Raw genomic sequence first — 20,792 nt, 5'->3', positions numbered from 1 at the left:
TGTAGTAAGTGTTCTGTGGTTATCTTGTGAGCTCCAGTCAAGAAGAGCATTTGTTCTGGCTACACTTAAGTGAAACAGCAGCCAGAGGAATCATCATCTTGTGGTCAGACAAGCTGAGGATACCTCAGTTTCTCAGCTTTGGCACTACTGACATTCTTGACCAGCTTATTGTTTTTTGTGGGGACTGTCCTGTGCATTATAAGATGTTTGGCAGCACCAATGGCCTCTAGTCATTTTATATGCTGGTAGCATACTCCAATCCCCCACTGTGACAACCACAAATATCTCCAAACATCGTCAAAGATCCCCTGGGAGGAGGGTATGCTTGCCCTGGGATTAAGAACACCTGGTTACCTCATGACCAAACTCACAGAATTTTCAGAAAAGGGATCCGCTCAGTCTCTAACCATGTCTAATGAAGTAAATATAATTTGTGAGCTTAAAAAATATATTGGTACAAAAACCAGCTAATTCTTTTCAAATGCTTAGTAACAGTTTTTGGTTGTTAGGGAGGTTTTATCTTGCACATTTTCAATCATTAAAAGCATAGCCGAATAGCTCATCTTACACCATTATTACCTAGTATCAGAGATTAGTGAGATTATATCCTTGTTAAGAAAATAAATAAAAGATAAGATGGTATTTATTGTGCATAAATACCATTAGAAATAGTAAGATGTTAGAGAGTGTAATTAGAATAGAATAAATAATGGTATTAGAATAAAAGTGAATACAATGGCCAACATACCTAAATTTTGCTTAATGGTGTCAAAGTGGGACAAATGTTAGCGGGTCAGACAAAATCTAATTTATAAAGCCATGTTTAAAAAAAACAGTTAAAATACTGGAGCAATGTTCCATTCCTCCTTGTATCTATTTTGCCACCAAATTCTTAAGGATATAAGCATCCTGATGATAGGGTCTTATTAAATCTTGTTTTATTAATCTTAAAATACCTAGCATTTTGCCTGGCTCAAAATATGTGACTATTAAATGTTTGTTGAAGTGACATATTCTGATACTCAATCTTAAAATTTGTTTCAAATTAGTCTCTATTTATTCCCACTGTTTTAGTTCAGTTTGCAAATATATCTTTCTTGGAATATGGCTATCTTTCTAAATGTTTTTCTGCTTCTAATTTCATTCTCCATCATACTGCAGTCAAAGATTTTTTTGAAAACTTATTTTGGATCATGTAATTTCTTTGATTTAAACTCAAAGACTCCCTGTCATGGAGGGAAAAGCCTAAGACCTTTGGCAGTAGACACATTTTAAAATTTTAACCTAGCTCCTGCCTACCATTGCTACCTCATCTCCTGCTACTGCCCATGTGCTCAGATACCCCAGCCATGCTGTCTTCCTGGCAGTTCTTGGAAGGAGTCAGGCTTTCTTGCATCTCTATGATCATGCTCATGCTGTTCCCTCAGCTGGATTATCCTCTGCCTCTTTCCTGACTTGACCTAGTCTTAAAATATATACTCATCACTTGATTCTTAGTCAAAAGGCCATCTTCTCTGCCTGGAATGTCCTAGCTGAAGCAAGTCTTTCTCCTATCTTTCACTGCACTTTGTTTTAATATATATTGCCTTTATATTACTCCCTCTCTGCTGTCTTCCTAACAATTTTTTATGACCTACATTAAAGCATTTATTATGTTGTATTGTAACTGCCCATAAGTTGGGTCTTGCTGATATTTTCTCTTTCCTCAGATTTTCCTTTGAGGACATGCAGGTGGTGATTTCCTGTCTTGGGGGGGCCTTCTCTTGTACTTTCTCAGTCCTCATTCCCCCTGCAGCTACCAACAACCAGTGGAAGATTCGATGTCACAGATACCATAAGACCCACCCCCCAATTCTCTTACTTTTCCAGCTCCCCTGGAGCCCTATCTGCTTTCCACAGACCCATGCACCAGTCTCTGGAAAACAAAAGCAGAATGACAAACTATGAAGCCACCCACGATTCAAATTCTGGCTTTGTCATTTACTTACTATGTGATAGTGAACAAGAAATTATCTGTACAGTATAATGGATAATAATCATGGATTCATTTCACAAGGTTGTTGTGAAGATGAAATAACTAAAATATACAAAGCACCCAATTAGAACCTGGGACATATTGCATATGCCATTAGTATTTGCTATTCTTTTATATAAAGATGTTATTTAAGAGCAAGCTAGCTGAGAAAGGTTAAGAACACAGAGAGAACAATTTAGTAGAGAGCATAGCATAGTGATTTGCAAAGGCTCAGAGCTGAGCTGTTTGAGTTGAAAGCAGCCATATGACCTTGGATAAGTGACTGAAATTCTCTGTGTCTCAGTTTCTTAATGTATTAAATGAAGATCGTTATTCCTACTTTATTGGATTTTTGTAAGCATTAAATGAGTTAGTCCCTGTAAAGTACTTAGAACTTGTAATAAGTCAGCTAGTTTATTATCATGTTAACTGAGGTAGGAAGGCATTTCTACACTCATGCCTATGCAGAAGTTTCTCTCATGTGGACTGAACCTCCACTCTAAATTTCTCTTTTTCTTCAGACTTCACCTTTGTTCATTCTCTTTGGTACACCCACCCATTTGAGGTTTCACCTTATCTCTTCAGGTATCTAGAAAGCTTGAGCAGCACTTCGTGTTTCAGCCAGATGACTTCTGGAAGAGAATGTCCTTTCCTCCATGAGCAATGATGATTTGGTTCCTTCAATCCCAGTTCAATTTCCCCTCCAGAGAGAGCTATGAGCTGGTGTTTACCAGGGGTCACCAAGAAGGAAGTAAATCTTGAAAATCTCATCTTGAAATTCCCTTAGAGTCAACCTCATCAACTGTATCTCATCTTGAGAAAACAGTGCTTTTCCTATTAACCTCATTCTGGCCAGGCCCCTCAGAAATGTTTGACATCCCTACCAACATCCTTTTATCATGTTTAAACCCGACTGACATTTTCCTATTCCACCTAGGACCCAGGTAATTAAAAAAAAGAACTCATTAATTTTGAAAGGTTGCATTCTTTCTTTCAAGAGAACTGGAGCCAGTAGACAGTAAATAAGTTTGATTCTAGAATTTTCCTCAGAAGGTGATGGTGAGAGAGTTCCCTAATTCATTTTACCAACTTCTGTTTACATGCGTGTGAATGGAGAGAACAGGATCAGGTAAACAAGATGAAGAATGACAGGGAAAGAGAAAATAGAATTCTGAGATAAATTTGAACCAACCATTTTAAAGTTATACAGAGACAACAAATTTTAAATCCAATGTTTATAAAATAAGCATGATATGAATTTTTCTCACTTCAGAAATGTTCAAATTAAACGTTGAATACAAATTGATTATTGTTTCTAAACTAAGGGATAATCTGGAAGTTTGTTTTGTGTCTCCCATTAACATCTTTGACAAACATTATTTGCTTTATAGAAAAGCAAATTTTAATAACTGTAGTTTCAAATTTAATATAGCTAATCTCAACAAGATAATTTATTCTTTTAAAAGTCCCTCTTCCGATAACATGATTTGAAAAGGGCAATTTATCCCATTTTGAAAGTGGTAACATCATAAAATTGGCGGTTATCATTATATAGCAATTGATTACTTTAAAATACATAAATGCATAATTCATGCATTGTGGCTCACTGATTAAAGGAATAAGTGGCCATATAGATAATACTAAGATGTAGACAGATTTCAAATATTGGCCAGAATGTTTTGATCACACTAATTCACTCCAGGCAGTAGAGACCAAATCACTTTGATTTCATTTGCCTTCCTCCACCTTTTCTTCATCCAGGGGCTCAGTCATGTGCCTGGATGCTAATTATAACCACACCTTGGGATCAGTAATGTTTTCATAAATATATTCAAAAAAGACCGAGAGACAGGGAGCTTTTTGTATTTCCATGGTGATGTACACAAACAAATAAAAAATGTGCTTCCCTGGATGTGTGATTAGCACAGCCCTGATCGCATCTGTGTTGGTATTTCTAAAAGTTTGCTTACAGCGTTCATGGTGGGTTATTCGGGTGACAGAGAAATGCCCAAATCGACTGACTTTAATACAGAAGAGAACTGAAACTATTGAGAACTTGCCCTGCCTCTTTCACTGTCGGGGATAAAAATCTACACTTATTGTTGATCTTCTAATAAATATTTCAGACCCTTTTATGAATAATTAGTGCAGAGGCGATCCCCTTTTAATGTCATGAGTTGAAATAAAGGAAAAATAAAATACAGTTTAAGTTCTGCGTCTTTTCCCACTACATGGGTGGAATCCTCGTCTATCCACACAATAGATTAACTACCCTCTGTGCATACTATATTTTGCTCAGCCCTTAATATTCTGAAGCGGGACTGAAGCAGTCGTTATCTGTGGCGGCTCCTGGGTGATTTTCAAACCCAGCACTACCCACCCCAGTGGCAGGGACACCGGCTTTCACTGAAGCCTTATTACTCTTAAAAGAGCAATTTGGTTGGTTGCACGGCTATTAGGATCACACAGCAGCCTGAAAGCTGTCAGTACAACTGCTTCTCATCTTTTTCACACAATCCTGACATCTTTTCTCTTTTCTGCTGGACACAGACATTACTGTTTTTATCATTTTCAATCAAGCTCACCCAGAACGCTGAGGAATATATTCCCACTGAAAGCAAAGTGGAGATCAGAAATTATTTTATAGCTCCTGGAGCAGGAACAGTGCTGACTGCGTGCTGGGAAGAGCTGGATCCGTGAGAAATGTAGCTTGGCTCAGGGCTTCATCAGGGAGCTACTACTTCAGCTGCTAAAGATGGCAAAGCAACACCTACCTCTAGTTTTTCAATGATTAATGCTATTTTAATAACCGGGAGGGAAGAGGATGTGAGAAATTTTGTGAAATTAACTTGTGGAAATGTTATCATCAGAGAAAGTGGGGAAAATTACTAGGCTTGAACTTCTCTTCGTTCTGATGCTCTTTTTCTCTGGACCAACTCTGAGCAAGCTGACTCGGACCCCCTGGAAAGGAAAACCTTGGAAAGGGGGTAAGTGATGAAAGTTTTGTGTTAAAGATCTAAATGGAGTTTGCAAGGCTGGTTAATGGTAACTGGAGGGCAGCTCAAGGTAGAGGAACTGATTCTGTTTGAAATCGGCTTTTTATTTCAGGAAAGACGATCTGGGTTGTAGGTGGCTAGGAAGAAGAGTTTTTCTCTGTTATTGATATAAATATATTTTTGCAATTTTTGGCTTTCTGGGCTTTCAAAGCATTACAAGGATTTTTTCCAGCAGAGAAGATAGGGCCATATGCATGATGCTCTAGTGCAAAGATATGTGTGCTACCCTTAGGAAGCTGCATTATTTTAAAAAAGAAATGGATCCCGAATATGTTAGATCTTTGAATTGTTAGCAGATTTTGTGAAATGATCAGAGAGATGTCTGAGAATGGGCATGCTATGAAATGCACTGCCACCAACACTAATTTTCTGGCTGGCTCTATCGGTGTTGATGTGCTAATAAAGATAAATTGCATTAACTTTATTGAAAAAAATCTGCTGAACGAGAGCAAGCCTTTCAGTACTTTGGAGTGTTGTAATCCATTTTCTTCTGCTGTCAAGAAATTTATTATGAGATGAGAGATAATTTATGAGACTTTGAACCTGCCGTTTTGTAAAGTTTGGTAGATGATGCTTTCCTGTGCCATTTGTTTATATTAAACATAAGTTATCAGGGTATCTATGCTGGGAATGCTCTAAGCCAAATGATGCTGCAGAAATATCCTGTGAGAGACTTTCTGGACAGTGCTTGCATGTTTGGGGAAAAATCTTGATGGCAGATATCTGAGGATTTTGCTTTGCAGAAGCCTTCTTGTCACCTCGTATTTTTATCTCAGCTCTAGAAATGTGTTCTGCATCTCTGCACCTTTACTTTACTGTCAACATATGATGTGAGGTTAAGAGAAGCATGAGCATTAACAAGAAGTTTTAATAATTTATCGCAGCATCTCAGCAGGATTTTCTAAATACAGGAGCCCCTCCAGTTTGATCTTTCTGTTCTCCTTTTGTTGAGTTGAAGGTATTACAAATCTTCCCACCTACCGCACCTTCAAGGGAAAAGTTCTAACAGGCACTTAGCTGAGATGGTTGGTGCAAATGTCCCCTCAAGGAGTGGAGCAGCAAATTATCTTTGGGTCTTGTAAATTATTTCACTACATTACTGTATTTCTTAGTGTTATCAATGGATTTTTTTTTTCTTGCAAACTGCAAGCTGTTATTCATGTTTGCCTGCATGGCAGCTTTTGGTGGTTTGGGATCTAGAGATGTATGGTGTTACTGACTCTAGGGGATGTCAAGAGTGTTACCTTGTACTTTCTTTATAAATTTTTCAAAGACAGTGACACTTCTAGCATGTAAAACTATCATTTCCTGTGATAAACTTTAGCAGTAGACCTTGGAGCTCAAGCTACCCAATGAGAAAGTTAGATAGCTGCAAGTTTGTAAAAAAATTGTTAACCTAGTCAGAAAGTTTTATTTCAAAATGCTTGCATGTGTTCCTAGGCGTTTATTCATTCCATGCAGCTTTAAATACAGATGCATTGGATTTCATTTGTAAATCAGGTCTGAAATGTTTCGTCTTTGAACATATGACTACTTTTTCCAATGTACTCTAACTAGCTCAGCTAGAAATTTGCTAGCTCTGCTGTACAATGATGATATGACTCAGTCAAGTTCAGGAACAGGCAATCACAGCAACATATTTCATTTATTGTTAAAAGAGTCTTATGTATTTTAGAAAGGTCAAGCGAGTTAACAGGAAAACTTTAAATGTGTTGACTGTTCTTTACTTTAAATGATTTCCTTTTTAGTGCCTCTTTTTGTCACTGTATATGCATTGCATAAATATTTTCTGCAGATTCTGAGTTCCTGCAAAGTAGCTTTACCTTGATATGCACATGTACGTCTTGTAAATATTTATTCATGAGCTTGGCTATTGATGGTTGTGGGTTATCTTTCAGTGGATTGTAAAATTCTATTACTTTCCTCTTGGCATATTATGCAGTCTTTTTAAACATAGTTTTACAATTTTTCAACATTATTTTCTATTTCAGAAAGTAGGCATCTTCATTTATTATTTATTTAGAGTACTCCAGAGGTATACGTATGTATGGGATGGGGGTTGAAGGGGGAGAATGAGGATCCTTAAATTAAACACTATGGCCAGAGGCAGAGGATCAAGGTTCAAAACAAAATTTTAAAGAAGGTTAGTTACTTTTTTTATTTGTTTCATATCAATACCAATTCAAGTTTATCTGCTTTACAGAATGATCTTAAACACTGATGCTCTATTGCTAAAAATCCGGGAAAACATCATCATAACAAAACAACAGAGTTTTCTTCCGAAATGCTTTTTTCTTTTTGGTACTCTGGTCGCCTATGTGGATTTGTCTTAATCTGATTGAGCAGCTGTCAACCTCCATATGGCAACCTGCCCATGCTGACAATTTCCATTTCTGTTGTATTAACAGTAGCCACCATTCTGAGACATGGGGTTATGGGGCAGGGCCGGGGAGTGGTAGCATCATAGATCAGTGAGACCCATGACCTGTGAGGAGTGGTACAAACAGCACGTGGCCGGGCAGCTCGAAATAGGTATCTGTAAGCAGACTTGTTAGAGCATTTGGAAAAAATGCTGATTATCGTTAGCTACCAAGGGATTTTTTAAACTCATCAATGAACATGAATCTCAAATATAGGTTAGTAGGCCAGCAAGTTTTCCCTCAGGCACATGCTTTTCTATTTAATCACAATATATGAAGTCCTTGAGGAAGGCGGGTGTCGCATCTGATTAGTTCAGAGCAGAGCATAAGTGATTGTAAGTTTGCATTCATGATAAATTAACCAGAAATCCTAACTACACTGCTGACATCATCTTCATTAGGATTAAAGGACCTCATTATTTTTAATTCAATTACTTTCACTGGGAAGAAAGGCTAAAGGAAGTAAACAGCTCCATTCCAAGAAGCATAGCTTTACAGAGAAGTTTACCTTGTAGATGGTTAACATACATTTCAAAAAGGGGGTGTTAAAAACGTATCATTTTTAAAAATTTCTGCTATTGGAAATTAGAACTTAAGCGAAGTTTTCATATTTGTAGCTAGTGTTAAAGGTGAAAAATGGAAGGTAAATAAGTATAAATAGAAATATAGGTGTAAAAGGTGTAAATAGGTAAGGCTGATAGTCAAAACATTAAACACCTGGTCCAACACAGCTACTGACCAATCAGAGCAGCTGCTGATCAAACTAAGGGGAGGGGCCAACACTGACTGTCATTCATGCCCACCCACTCTTCCACTTGACCTTGACTCCATTTAAATCTCTTGAAGAGTCTGTCGAGTTCATTCAAGCATCTCAGTTATGAGTTAAACTGTGGCAACAGAGCATGAAGTTATCAAAACTTTTGACAATTCTGGAGATTCTTTTACAGATTGCTCATACTTGCTTCCTTTTATAACTTGCAGCAGCTGGTTGTCCATGTCTGTCTTTGCTAAACAAAGAAAACCTCTCTGTCAGTTAACCACCCCCCACTCTATGAAGGCTTAGAATGTATTATGAGCACAAGTTATCGCATTATCTTATTTCAATTTATGGTGCATTGAAGCACTGACATGGAATATTGAGAGTGCCATTTTAGACTTTATGTATTTATTTGCATGGTCCCATATAATATATTGACAATTATTTAGGAATATTTTGGAATTTGCTGAAGTTTTTTCTGACCTTAAAAGTTAAAAAAAAAAATCTTAATTATGTGCAACAATCTATTACCCATAAGCTCGTTTTCACAACATTGCTTCTGAAATCTTTCCTAGTTACATGTTAGTGAAAAATTTACTTTATTTTCACAAGTATCTCACATAATCCAGTATTTCACATTCCCCATTATTGTGTAAAGAATAAAGATTTTCATTAATAAAACTTGAATACTGATGCTTTACTTTTTCACAAACACCAAAATAATTTAAGACTTCATCATTTGAAGAAAAACAAATGGATCATTTGCCTTTGACATTTTTCCTGGAAGACTGCTGTACCACTACACTAGCCCTGATTCCCGATTCAAGTGCCCCTCAGCCACATGCTGAAAGTTATATTTCGTCCTTCAAATGCCTAAGACATTTTGTTTCCATCAGGAAGCGTTAGCCAGTCTTTACTGTGCTTTATTGTTATGTGTATCCATGTATTATTGTGTATATCTATCTCTTGCCACTTTGCAATTTACTTGAAGAGAAATTTGTCTTTGGTTCATATTTTTTAACATGCAGTCTTGTACCTAATAGATGCTCAATAAATATTTACTTGATGAAAGGTATATGAAAAATTAGACCAGGAATAAAATATTCTATGACTTTAGGTGTTAATTATGCTTTTCTTCTAACTATGTGCTACATCTTATCTTTCTAATGTTGGGAAATCATTTTTATCACTATACTTTTGCTATATCATTTAAATTTCAGTTTTGGTTGTAGAAAAATATGAATGTATTTATAGTATTACGAAACTTGGAAAATTCTGGCAGACTCATGTAGGAAGGTAGTGCAGCAAAGAAAAAAGAAAGCAACGTTGTTGTTCAAAAGTAATTTATACTGTGAGATTGTGAATCTGGAAACTAAACTGTATGAATATTCATGCAAAATGTAGAGCGTTCTTTGTACTGTGTATAATCACCACTTCTGTTTTGCATTTGTTTAAATTATTTAATCTCCATCTGTATGCAATAAATAGATTTAATACCTGATCTTTCCTACAACTGAAGAGTGAATGCCAAATTCAAGCCTGAAATGAGTGTTTTTTCTATATGTTCAAAAGATTATGAGAGTATTTTTTAGATACAGAAATCGACGAGTGTGCTTAACAACTATACTAGGATCTGTTAAAAAATTTGCTCCTGTTCTCCAGTGTTATTTGAAAAATAGCATTTGATAAATTTAGCAAAAGGCACATGAGATTTTGATAAGGAAAAATTGGTTCTTGAAAATAATAGACTTTCCTTAGTCTTAGAAATTATGACTTGAGTACACCTTATTGTCCACCTTTTATTCAAATTTACTGTTTGACTTTTAACCTCAAAATTTCACTTTAACTATCTATTTATTGTTCAGGTAGTGTGTTTATTGCCTTGTTATTAAAACACCCTGAGATTTCATGTAATATTTACCTAAAATGCATTTTTATTGGATGACAAATGGAAGAAAAATTAGAGTTTTGAAATGTTCTTTACATTAGAAAATAGTGAAAAGAAGTTCTCTGAATTTAACCTACAAATATCAAAAATGGGGAAAATTATTGCCTAGGAAGCCAAGTGCTGATCTGTTTGAAGAATATGGTTTCAGGATATGAACATCCTTTATAAAGTGAGATTATACCTGTGAGAAGTATGATCTGAAAATAGATGAACGAACGCAATGCTTATCAGGTATGTGTGCAAGTTCCTATTTGTGTGTATCTGTCAGTCCCCTTCTCTCTCCACTCCAGGGAGAGGATTCATTAACCAAATTTCACAAAAAAAACTTTGTTCAGGAGCTCAAAAGGGAATAAAGATTTTTTGAAGAGGTTATTTAATTTTAAAAAATAAGATAGACAGTAAGGAAATTCCTTAGGTATATCAGTGTTGCGGTTCATGAGTTCACAGCTAAGATTGTGTCAGCACTTCCATTATAAGCCACGTTTTCACAGGTTTTACAACTCAGCCATAAAATATCTGTTTCAGGATGGATCATGGCTAAGATTAGACCTCAGTTTGAGAGCAATGTCATTCTCTTAGTTTTCAAATTCAAAGCTTGAGCCTTCAAAACTTACTTGAGTATTAAAAAAAAAAGGTAAGAAGAAAGTAAAATATAGTTATTTCACAGCTTTGTTACTTGAAAAAGAATTAAAATTTCAAAATAGAAATTCAAAAAATGACAAGAGTTGATAATAAGGTCTGTTTGCTTAAGTCAACTAAAGATTATGTAAATCAAATAGTGACCTTGATCAGTCAAGACTAGGAGTCTTTTATCTGTTAAAGAATTTTGATTAAGAAACCATCATACAAACAAGAGATAATATTTCTGAAAAGGAAAGAAATTAAGCACATTACATCTAAAGGCCATTACATTTTCAGAGACCAGAGCATTCATCAGTCCTGTGGCCTCATCAAAAGTGTCTCTCAGCCATTTAGCCACATTAGTCCTTAGGACTACCTTTGCCTAGGAGTAGAATTTCAGAAAAGTAACTGAAGGATCAAAGTTCTGGAGTTATAATGCAAAGATCAAATCAAAGAACCAAAATCCTTAACTGGTACCTTAAAAACAATATACAGCTTGAGAAAAGAAAGGGATTTCTTTACTGATTCCACGTTGGATTTTTGAAAGCCATTTATTAACCAAATATTCTAATCTTGGTCCATCAAAGACAGTAAAAGACTCTTCCTACATATACAGATTTCCACCCTCTAGGAACTTGTAATTTATTCTTCTTAGGAATTGTTCTCTTTAACGAGAGGGAGAAAGGGATTTCCTTTCCCTGTAACTGGTCTCTCCAACCGAGGTAAATGACTGCAATGTTAAAAAACAAAACTACACTAAACCAAAGTTGGGTTTGGTGCTATTTAGGGTGTGTGGGGTGAGTACAAATATCCAAATTATATTCTGAAATTATCCTCTTCTTGATACCATACCAAAACCTCATTGTAGGGTAAAACTGGATAAGCTTAGTTCGTGCATTCCATGTGTACTGCAAGTCACGTTTTAACTTCTAGATGATTCATACTGATTTTTATCTCTCTTTGTTTTGTCTTTTCCATTTGTGCCTTTTTTTAGATGAGAAAACAACTGTCTTTCAAAGTATAAAAATAATTCCTATTCTTGTTTTTGTGGTATCTCAAAGTATCTTTAGCTATTAAATAGCAGTGACAATTCACCCTAAACTATAAATTTGAAATAATCTATTTGGGAACCTTGGTGTGTAAAGAGGCACAGTGATATGGTCTAGGAAACAGTCTATATTCCAGGATTAGATGGGAAAAGGGCTTGTACTTGAAAATGGGAGAAATTAGCTATGAACTCATTACTTTCTAGGCAGGATGTGATTCATACTTTGATTCAGTTTGAAATGTAGTCCAATTGGCTGCTAAAAAATCTACTTTACGTCAAATTAAGCCTACCATGTATGCTTCAGATTCTGTTTTGTAATGGGGTTCCTTTGTAGACATAAGTGGGTATTATCCAATTAATAGTATGCAGACACAACAATAAAAATTTCATACAGATTTACCAATAATATTTATTTGAATGGCTGCATTTTGAATGCTGTCTTTGTACAAAATGCCAAATTAATAAGTCTGTATTCTCAAATAGAGAAAATAATTGCATGGTATTATTATTCAGAAAAATATGAAGGTTTAATGAGTTAATTCAATACTGCCAATTTATTACTCTTAATATGTGCCAGGATAAGTATAGAAATTCATTCCTTCTGTCACTTTATGAAGAGTTCACCACATAGATTCTTAGGATAGACCCTACATATGCTTGGTAGAATCCCATTGATATCAATGTCAAGAGCTCTGTCATCGAAGAAGTAGTTATTGCTGGGCAAAGTCCAAGATTATGTTCTGGAGACAGGAGCACATCAGGAAATCTCTAATGTAATAGTTGGCAGCTAATAAAGAATTTATTTTAGGGCAATCTGGAATGTAACTGAAGTGCCTTCCAGAATCCATAGGGGCATGAGAATTGCTTCTGGCTAGCAGGTACAGATTTTCATTTATCTAAAAGAATGTTCCACTCCTGTTTAGGGACTTTGTGGACTGGTGCAAAAACACATGCAGGGATTTGGAGCTGAGATTGTTGATTGTCAAGTGTAATGAGTTAAATTGGATGCCCTGTGAGATAGAGAACTTTGCGGAGCATGCATTTCCACTCAAGGCCCCCAAAGATGTTATGACCATAATTTGTACATTCAAAATGAAATAACATGTACTGTACTATTAACAAAATGTTTTTATGTCAACCTACTGTATCCCCATACTGTGCTTGTATAGTGCAGTAGGAAACCTAAAATATATGCATTCATTCAAGCAAATAGTTATTGAATGCTCCCAAGGGAAATTTATAATTTAAATGACCAGGGAAGATAAGCATAAAGATATATTTGAAAAATAATTAGTATAATATATGAGCTGTAAATTACATCTCTAGTTTTTTAAGGCTTCAAATAGGTAAATATAGAAGTGAAAGATATTTCAAACAGTAATGACTACAATCACAGGGACAAAGACATATAGAGTTATATCCTACATCTAGCTGACTGGGCTTCTTTTCTTTTTTCTTTAGCATATACTCTGTGCAAGGCTCTGTGTTATGTAATTTCTTTTAATTCTGTAACTTAATGTTTGCATCAACTATATGCAAAAGATACTGTTTTTCTTATCATCCCAATTTGTCATATGACAGTAACAAGTCGCCTTGAGTTATGAAGTAGTATTGAGCCAGGCACTCAACCCAGGCAAACAGTGTGATACCTTTGGGGGACAGTCAAGTAAGCAACCTGATTCTGATGGGCAGTATGTTGAAAATTAGTGAGAAATATCATCAGAAACAGTTAAGCATAGCTTTGAGGGTCAAGCAGAGTAAACTAGAATTTTTAGAGTTGGGAACATGGGGCCGTAGTAGGACTTGGTAAGACAGGTCATATGATGACTGCAATTTGTAGAGAACACTACATGGTGCCCATTTCCCGGGGAATTTTGCAGATACCATCACAGTGTAGAGCTCTTGCCTCATTACATTTGCAAGATTTACATATTGATACACTAAAGACAAAAGCAGTGACACAGCATCATGCACTAGAGTCAAGGTTCAAGTTGTGATATTGGTCTTCTCTCACTGTGAAGAGTTTAATGTATAATGTCACCATTATTGTAAACTTTTCACTGGGAGCACTCTTCCAATTGCTAGGTGGGATGTTGCCCGATTCATGGATCACTTAATAAGTGCAATTAGATCTTCAAATTAAAAAAAAATTTTCAGTGAAAACTGTTTGCCTTATATACTGTGTGTTGTGCGAAGCATCTTCTTAAGTGGTTTATTTGACAGCTCAAAATATTTTGTATCAAAATTGTATTACCACTGTAATAAATCAGTCTCTGTGTGTATATCTGTGTATATAAATATATATTAATTAGTATATAAGTATACATATGAAAATATCCTATATATACATAGTCTGTGTTCTATAACTGCTACATTTAATTATGTGTTTGTTACATAATGTCATTTATCAGTTATAAGTTATATAATACATTTGCACAGAAATTTCATAGAAGTATAAACATGTAGCTTGAAGCCTCAATATACATGCTCTAAAGAGTTTTTCATATCATAATTAAATTATTGAATGAGTTTTAAGATTTACTGTTAAAATTTTAAATGCCTTATGTATATATAACAGAATGATTTTTTTTCATCTATTTGAAGCGTCTAAGCAAGTGGATGGATATACTAGTTAAGTAATTTAGATGTGGTAGCATATTTTTCCAAAGCAAAAATTTTAACTTATAATAATTAATTATAAAAGCATGAGATGAAACTACTGGAAGTCAGTTTTGCCTGTAACTTTCATCCACTTTCAACTAGATCCTACCGGATTTTTAAGAACTAAATGATCAATAGATGCATTCTTACATGTCCTATTATGGCTTAAATTCTTGTGATTTTGATTACGAAAATCTTGGCTTCGATATCTTGCAGACACATTTGAAGGCAATTAAAACAACTTTATGGTGTGGTAGCTCGCATTTGCTGAATTTATTTGAGAGTGTCATCAAGGAATAAAAGAGACATCAAATTTCTGCTCACATCTCTGCCATTTATTGGCTGTGTGCTCTAAAGGGAGTTATTTGACCTCTGTACTTCTCACTGTTTTATTTTGTGTAGAACAAATAAGATATAGTATACATAAAGTAACAGTGGTTTTGCAATACATGTTTTCTTCAGAAAAAATAGTAAAAAAAGATTTGAGTATATTTGTCAGCACACACACACACACACAAAAGATTAATTGCTAACATTTACTGAGCATTTCTAATATGCCAGCATTGTGAAAATGCTTTCCATGAGCAATCTTCTTTAATCCTATGTCTGTATGTTAGGCCCTACTCTTTTTCTTACTTTACAACGCAAATAGCCAAATCCTGTTTTTTCCTCTCCTCATTTGAATTCATCAATCTGTATTTTAGGTTCATTAAAGATGTGAAAATGTTAGATGCATATTTTAAAAAAATTTTTAGCTAAATAAAATGCAATCACACTATTAAGTATGTCAATAAATCAAATACTAATATCACATCCGGTTTAAAATAAAGACATGTCTCCATGATTCAGAGGGCATTTGGGGAATGTTGGTACTGTAGAAAAAACCAAAACAACTATATTTTTAGGAAATCCAGCAAGATACGCTTAGGTGGCACGGAGATTATCGTTCCCATATAGTATATATAAAATTGGAGTATTCACAAGGGCAAAATTGGAATTGAATGAGCCAGGTCCAAAACCAGATGGCAAGAAAAAGTTTCAAGCTGTTCCATTTGGAAATTGATTTTTAGATTTCCACGTGGTGCATTACATTATAAGTTCAAATTAATTTTAAACTTTTAATTTTTCATATATATCTCTCTTCATGACTCCTAGCACATGCTTTCTTGTCTGTCTTGTTGCCAGTGAATCTAAAATGGGCACCAAACAGCTTTTCACTCTGCATTAAACGCACACAGAATAGCACTTAACTGTGTGCATTTTGAACTCCTCTCAATAAAAGTTTTAAGAGACAAGAAGCTTTTTTGACTTCAGGGTCACTATTAGTCTGAATAATACATAAACATGGGGAAACAGTTGAAGATATACTGAGAAGCATAGCTTCAATAAAATTATCTGTCATTATCACAATTGATAAGGTTGGTATGCTATTGAACCTTCTATCAAACTAAATATTCAATAACTTATGATTTTCCCTCCCATCCGAACCCAATTTAAAGGAAGAAACTGAAGGAGAAAACATGCTACTCACAACAGTACTTTGAGGTGTTAAGAGTTAAATACTAAGAAAGAACAAAGATCACTTTTCTAGCCTCAAAAACCATAAGGAATGAAGAAAATGCTATTGGACGTGACCCATGAAGCTCTTCTTGAAGGGAAGCTATGTACTCCTTCCAAATAGTCAGGACTCAGTTAATGGGATGACTTATGTATATTTTAAATAGATAATAAAATTCATTATTTAGAAAACTGTACAACTCCTAAGGTAGGATACTCTCTTAACTGTAAAGGGATATGTTTGCAAAGTTGATAGGGCAGAAAAATGGACAAGATTTTCTCTCTCAGTTAACCAATTGACAATTGCTTTAATCTTTTAAATTGCTTAATAACATGTTTGCTATGGGTTGAGTACTTGAGGCAGAGAGCTTTAAGTAATTTAAATGGAGTTTGTAGATTTAAAATCATACCTAAATGTCCAGGTGAATCTGGATGTTTTAAAGAAGAACATGAAAATGATAGTCTTTGATTGATGAATAGAATAAAATTTGTTTGATTTCCAGTGAGACCTTTTTTCCCAAAAATGCTTTTTTCCCATCTACTTGAGGAGGAAAAAAAGCACTCACAAATGCAATTTTTTTGTTATCTGCTGTGATCTAAGAATGTGGTTTTCTGATAAATGAAATTTTACTGTTAATAGCAATGTTACAAACAGAACACTCAATACGAAAGTCTTGGAAATAACCTCAAATACTCTTAAATGTAACATTTTATTTAAGACTACACTGGAAACTCTTGTATATTTTCATATTTCAGGATATCACAGTGGCTTGGGGTCTTCATTATAAATGTCATCTATTACAGTATTAAAGCAAAAAAAGAGCCAGTTAGCAGAAATTCAGAGTCATTATATTGTAGATTAAGCTGAATTTTCTGTTTTTAGATATGCATTTCTAGATTTGGAAATAATTAATTTCATAAGATCATGAATATGTTAGAAGGAAGTCTGATTATGCCATTCTTCCCTTATGTGTCCCTTAGTTTGAATTAAAAAGTAATGAAAACACTACCTTCCAAATGTGTGGGAGTGTCTGATATCAGACTATAGCTATAATGGTGGTTGGTTACAGCCTGGCCTTTACATACCTTTGTCTGCATTTTAGTCTATCAGCCAAAGGAGTTAACGTTAAATAAGTTTCGTGCCTGGTTTTCCATAAATACTACTTGAGGTATAAAGACATCATTATGAAAAATAAAAACCAAAATTAGAAAATTTCTTTGTTTTAATCTTACTAATAATCAAGTTTTCCTGTGAGTTAGTCTTACATTTGGAAAGGTATTAGGAAGGGAGCATAATTGTTCCTTGACCAAAAAAAAAAATGGCATTAGCTTGAATATAATAACAAAAGCTGTGAGGATTTAAATTATGTTTGATCAGAATATTAGTCAAGATGCAATTATTCTGAGCCTCAGAGTATTGCAGAAAATACATTTCTAATTTGTTGAAAAATGAACCCTGCGTTTTTAAAGATAATTTCAGGAACATTAGGTAACTATGAACAAAGCATGTTGGAAAATGTGAAAAAATATTTTGGAGCTGAATTTTTGGTGACACTGAGTGTTTTATTTTGCATTTTCTGGAGACTTCCAGTCTTGACAAATAAGAGTTTTTTAAAAGTTTTAGAAATTATGATAGCATGTTAACAGAGGTTAGATCCTAGGTAAGCATCAAGGCTCAGAACAATTTATTTTTCATTTAAACAATAGCACATGGTCAATGTAGAAATGCTGGAAATAGGGGGAGGAGCCTTAAAGAGAACCCCAAATTCTATAACCCCTCCCCATAAGAATAGTCACTTTAATCCTGCCCAGTATTTTTCTTGGTGTTTTTATACATATATATATACACACATATACATACACATCCCAGTAAACATGTATATTACATAACGCACACACATATATATTTAATGCAGAGTATATATATAATTATTCTTATCTTATATCTTGTTGATATATCTTACATATATCATTTTGTATCTTATTTTCTTTTACTTTAGGTTGTGTCCAATTTTACACTATTATTCTGCTGTAAATATCTTTGAGCATAAATCTGATCATTTTCTTGGCAGAAATTCTACAAGTAGAATTATTTTCTCAAAAGGTATGATCACTGTGAGGCTCTTGATTCCTAATGCCAAAGAGCATTGCATAAAAGTATCAATTTACATGCTGACCCAAACTGTATTTGAATGTCTAATGGAAGGTACTTTTAATAATATAGAAAATTATCTTTTATTTTGTTCAATTTGATACAGAAACATAGTATTCCCTTATGTTAATTTAAATATATTAAATTAGTAGTGTACTTGAATCTTATTTACAAATATATTTGTTTATTAGCCATTCATAGCTTATATTTTATGAATTTCCTTCCAATTTAATAATTGAAACATAATTTTTTTCAGTTTTCAGCTTTACTTCAGGAGAAAAACATGCTTTCAATTTTAAGAATGATTATCAGCAGTGTCACAGTTCAATAACATGAAAAGCAGAAATTGATTAAAAATCATTTCTTGATTCTACTAACCAATATTTAATGAGTCTTTCATCTATTTGAAGTAAATGATGATAGAGCCCAACATGATAAAATCTAGCTTGCATAAATATAAACATGTTAGACTATTCGCACTGGCTTAAACATCAGTAGCATCATTTCATCTTATTTTAAGCAGACAGTGTGATATAAAATGTTAAGAAAAAGTAGGTAAATCCACATTTTAGCTACATTCATGTAATATCCAGATTTACGAAAGAAATAGTCTGCATGTCATGCTTTTTGAAACACTGGAATAAAGAACATATAGACAATGGTGAACAGGGTGTTGAGAAGTTTGAAACACTTTTCTTCTGAAGGATGTTAAAAAAAAATAGAGGCTAATTAGAATGGAAAATGGGTAATAAGATAACTTTTCAGGGTTATATGGGAAAATGGAAAAAGATAGTCTGATGCTTCAAAGAGAAAAGGAAGAGTTGCCTTTGATGCTTAAATGTATGTTCCAAAAGAAAAAACAAGGAAGAACAAAGAAAGGAAAATAAACTTTAAAGTAATTGATCCTTTAAGAAACCTCAGATTTCAGATCAATTGAAAAATAGTGGCCTAATGACTAGAATCATCTGAAAATGATAGATCTATCCTGTGGACATTGGTATATATTGTCACCAGAAGTTTGAGGGGAGCATGCGGGACCACCTGCTAAGAGAGAGAATCTGTGTTTCCATCCAACTCTCAGACTGTATAGTTAGATGAAATGAAAATAAAGCAGAATCTTCTGAGTATGCTGTTAAATCATTTGAGGATATTCTCAGATGTACTAATTGTAGTAATTAGAAAATTAGATAATTAAGTATTGTATTTTTTTCAAACTTTTGACAATTTTTCTCTAAACTAGTATGTTAATTTCCTAATATAAAGTATATCATTTTATTTTCTTAAAATACATCGTTAATTGTCATAGAAGATCTCCAGTCTCAACAAGTAACAAGACACCAAAAGAGATGGCAAAGCAAGCAATCCTATCGGCTTGCCAGAATCCGATAGTCACCAAGAACAGACAAGACACTGGATCAGAGCAAGCCAGTGACCTGCCCACTCACAGCACAGTAAACAGCAGGGGCATGGATGTAAAAGTTCTATTTTTCCTGCCTCCAAGCCCCGCAGGGTGACATAATAGGCCCAGATAGTGCTACACATTCTCTAGCAAAGAAAACCAGGGCCAGGGACTCAAAATCTTTTATAGTAAACAGCAAACACTCCATGCCTCTTCCATGGCAGAATAAGTGGTTGGCTTGACCTACCAAACTGCCTGTGTGGCCTGTTGCAGAGAACAGCTCAGAGTCAGAGGATGTCAGGCTTTGTGATTTGACATGCTCAGCAAGGACTTGCAAGAAATGGGGTTCATGGTAGACTATTGTCTAAAAGTTAAAAGAAATTTTTATCCAATTTTAGAAGTTTTTCTCAGGTTAAGTACTTATTCTTAATTGGGGAGAGAAAATAGATCCACTCAGGAGCCCTTCTTTCCAGATCCCCTGTGAAGTCCCTTTGATTTGCTTCTGCAGGAGCAATGATGCATTTCTTTAAGCCATTTTGTAACTTAGTCTTCCTTGTGACCACACAGGAGAATTTTCAAAGGTCTAACTTGAAAGAGAATCTGGCTTTCAGGAATCCAGTTTATCATGCAAAATATATAATACACTTCCAAAACATTTATCTAAATACTGGAATGTAAAACACAGTACTTCCAAATCAATACTAGTATCAACATTTTCTTATATCTATGTAGGTTTTTTTAAAGGTCATGCTTGAAAGATGATTATAAAGCAATATAACACATGTAAGAATTGTGTATTCTACTGAGAGGGGCACCATGGAGCGGAAATCAAATAAGGCAGGATGTTTATACCTTCAGACATCTTACGGTCTAGAAAAGAACGCAAGGTAAAACAGAATGATGTATATTCACAGGAGAGAGAGAAATGAGCCTAATTCATTGCAGAGATAAACAAAGGTCATAACTAACCAAAGTGACAGAAGAAATAATGGGGATTCTTTAATATCAGAAGGCTAAGCTTGATTACGGTTTTTTTGAAATAAGCATTTTTTGTAGCACAAAGGAGCATTTCTTAATCATCTAATTGTCATGCCTGTATGAGTATACGAGCATTCAACTATGCTGTTTTTATTTTTGCTCTTCTTGCAGTGTCATTTGG

At 34.6% G+C, this 20,792-nt stretch overlaps 1 protein-coding gene across 29 annotated transcripts in view; it reads left to right on the top strand.

Annotated features, from left to right (window-relative positions):
- Positions 1 to 20,792, top strand: part of ROBO2 (roundabout guidance receptor 2) — a 1,565,981-nt gene that overhangs the window by 345,662 nt on the left and 1,199,527 nt on the right. For 21 of the 29 annotated variants that reach the window (XM_070597585.1, XM_070597570.1, XM_070597579.1 and 18 more), the window contains exon 1: positions 4,237 to 5,001. The exons of the other annotated variants lie outside the window; for them this stretch is intronic. In XM_070597585.1, the coding sequence (XP_070453686.1) occupies positions 4,872 to 5,001 (130 nt within the window). In that variant the 5' untranslated portion in view covers positions 4,237 to 4,871. Of the gene's footprint in view, positions 1 to 4,236; positions 5,002 to 20,792 lie in introns of those variants that run through there. 29 annotated transcript variants of the gene reach the window in all.

Source organism: Equus przewalskii, chromosome 27 (assembly GCF_037783145.1).
Source record: "Equus przewalskii isolate Varuska chromosome 27, EquPr2, whole genome shotgun sequence".
Classification (NCBI taxonomy): domain Eukaryota; kingdom Metazoa; phylum Chordata; class Mammalia; order Perissodactyla; family Equidae; genus Equus; species Equus przewalskii.
Note: the sequence above shows the minus strand (reverse complement) of the source record. Positions and strands in the feature narration are given on the sequence as shown.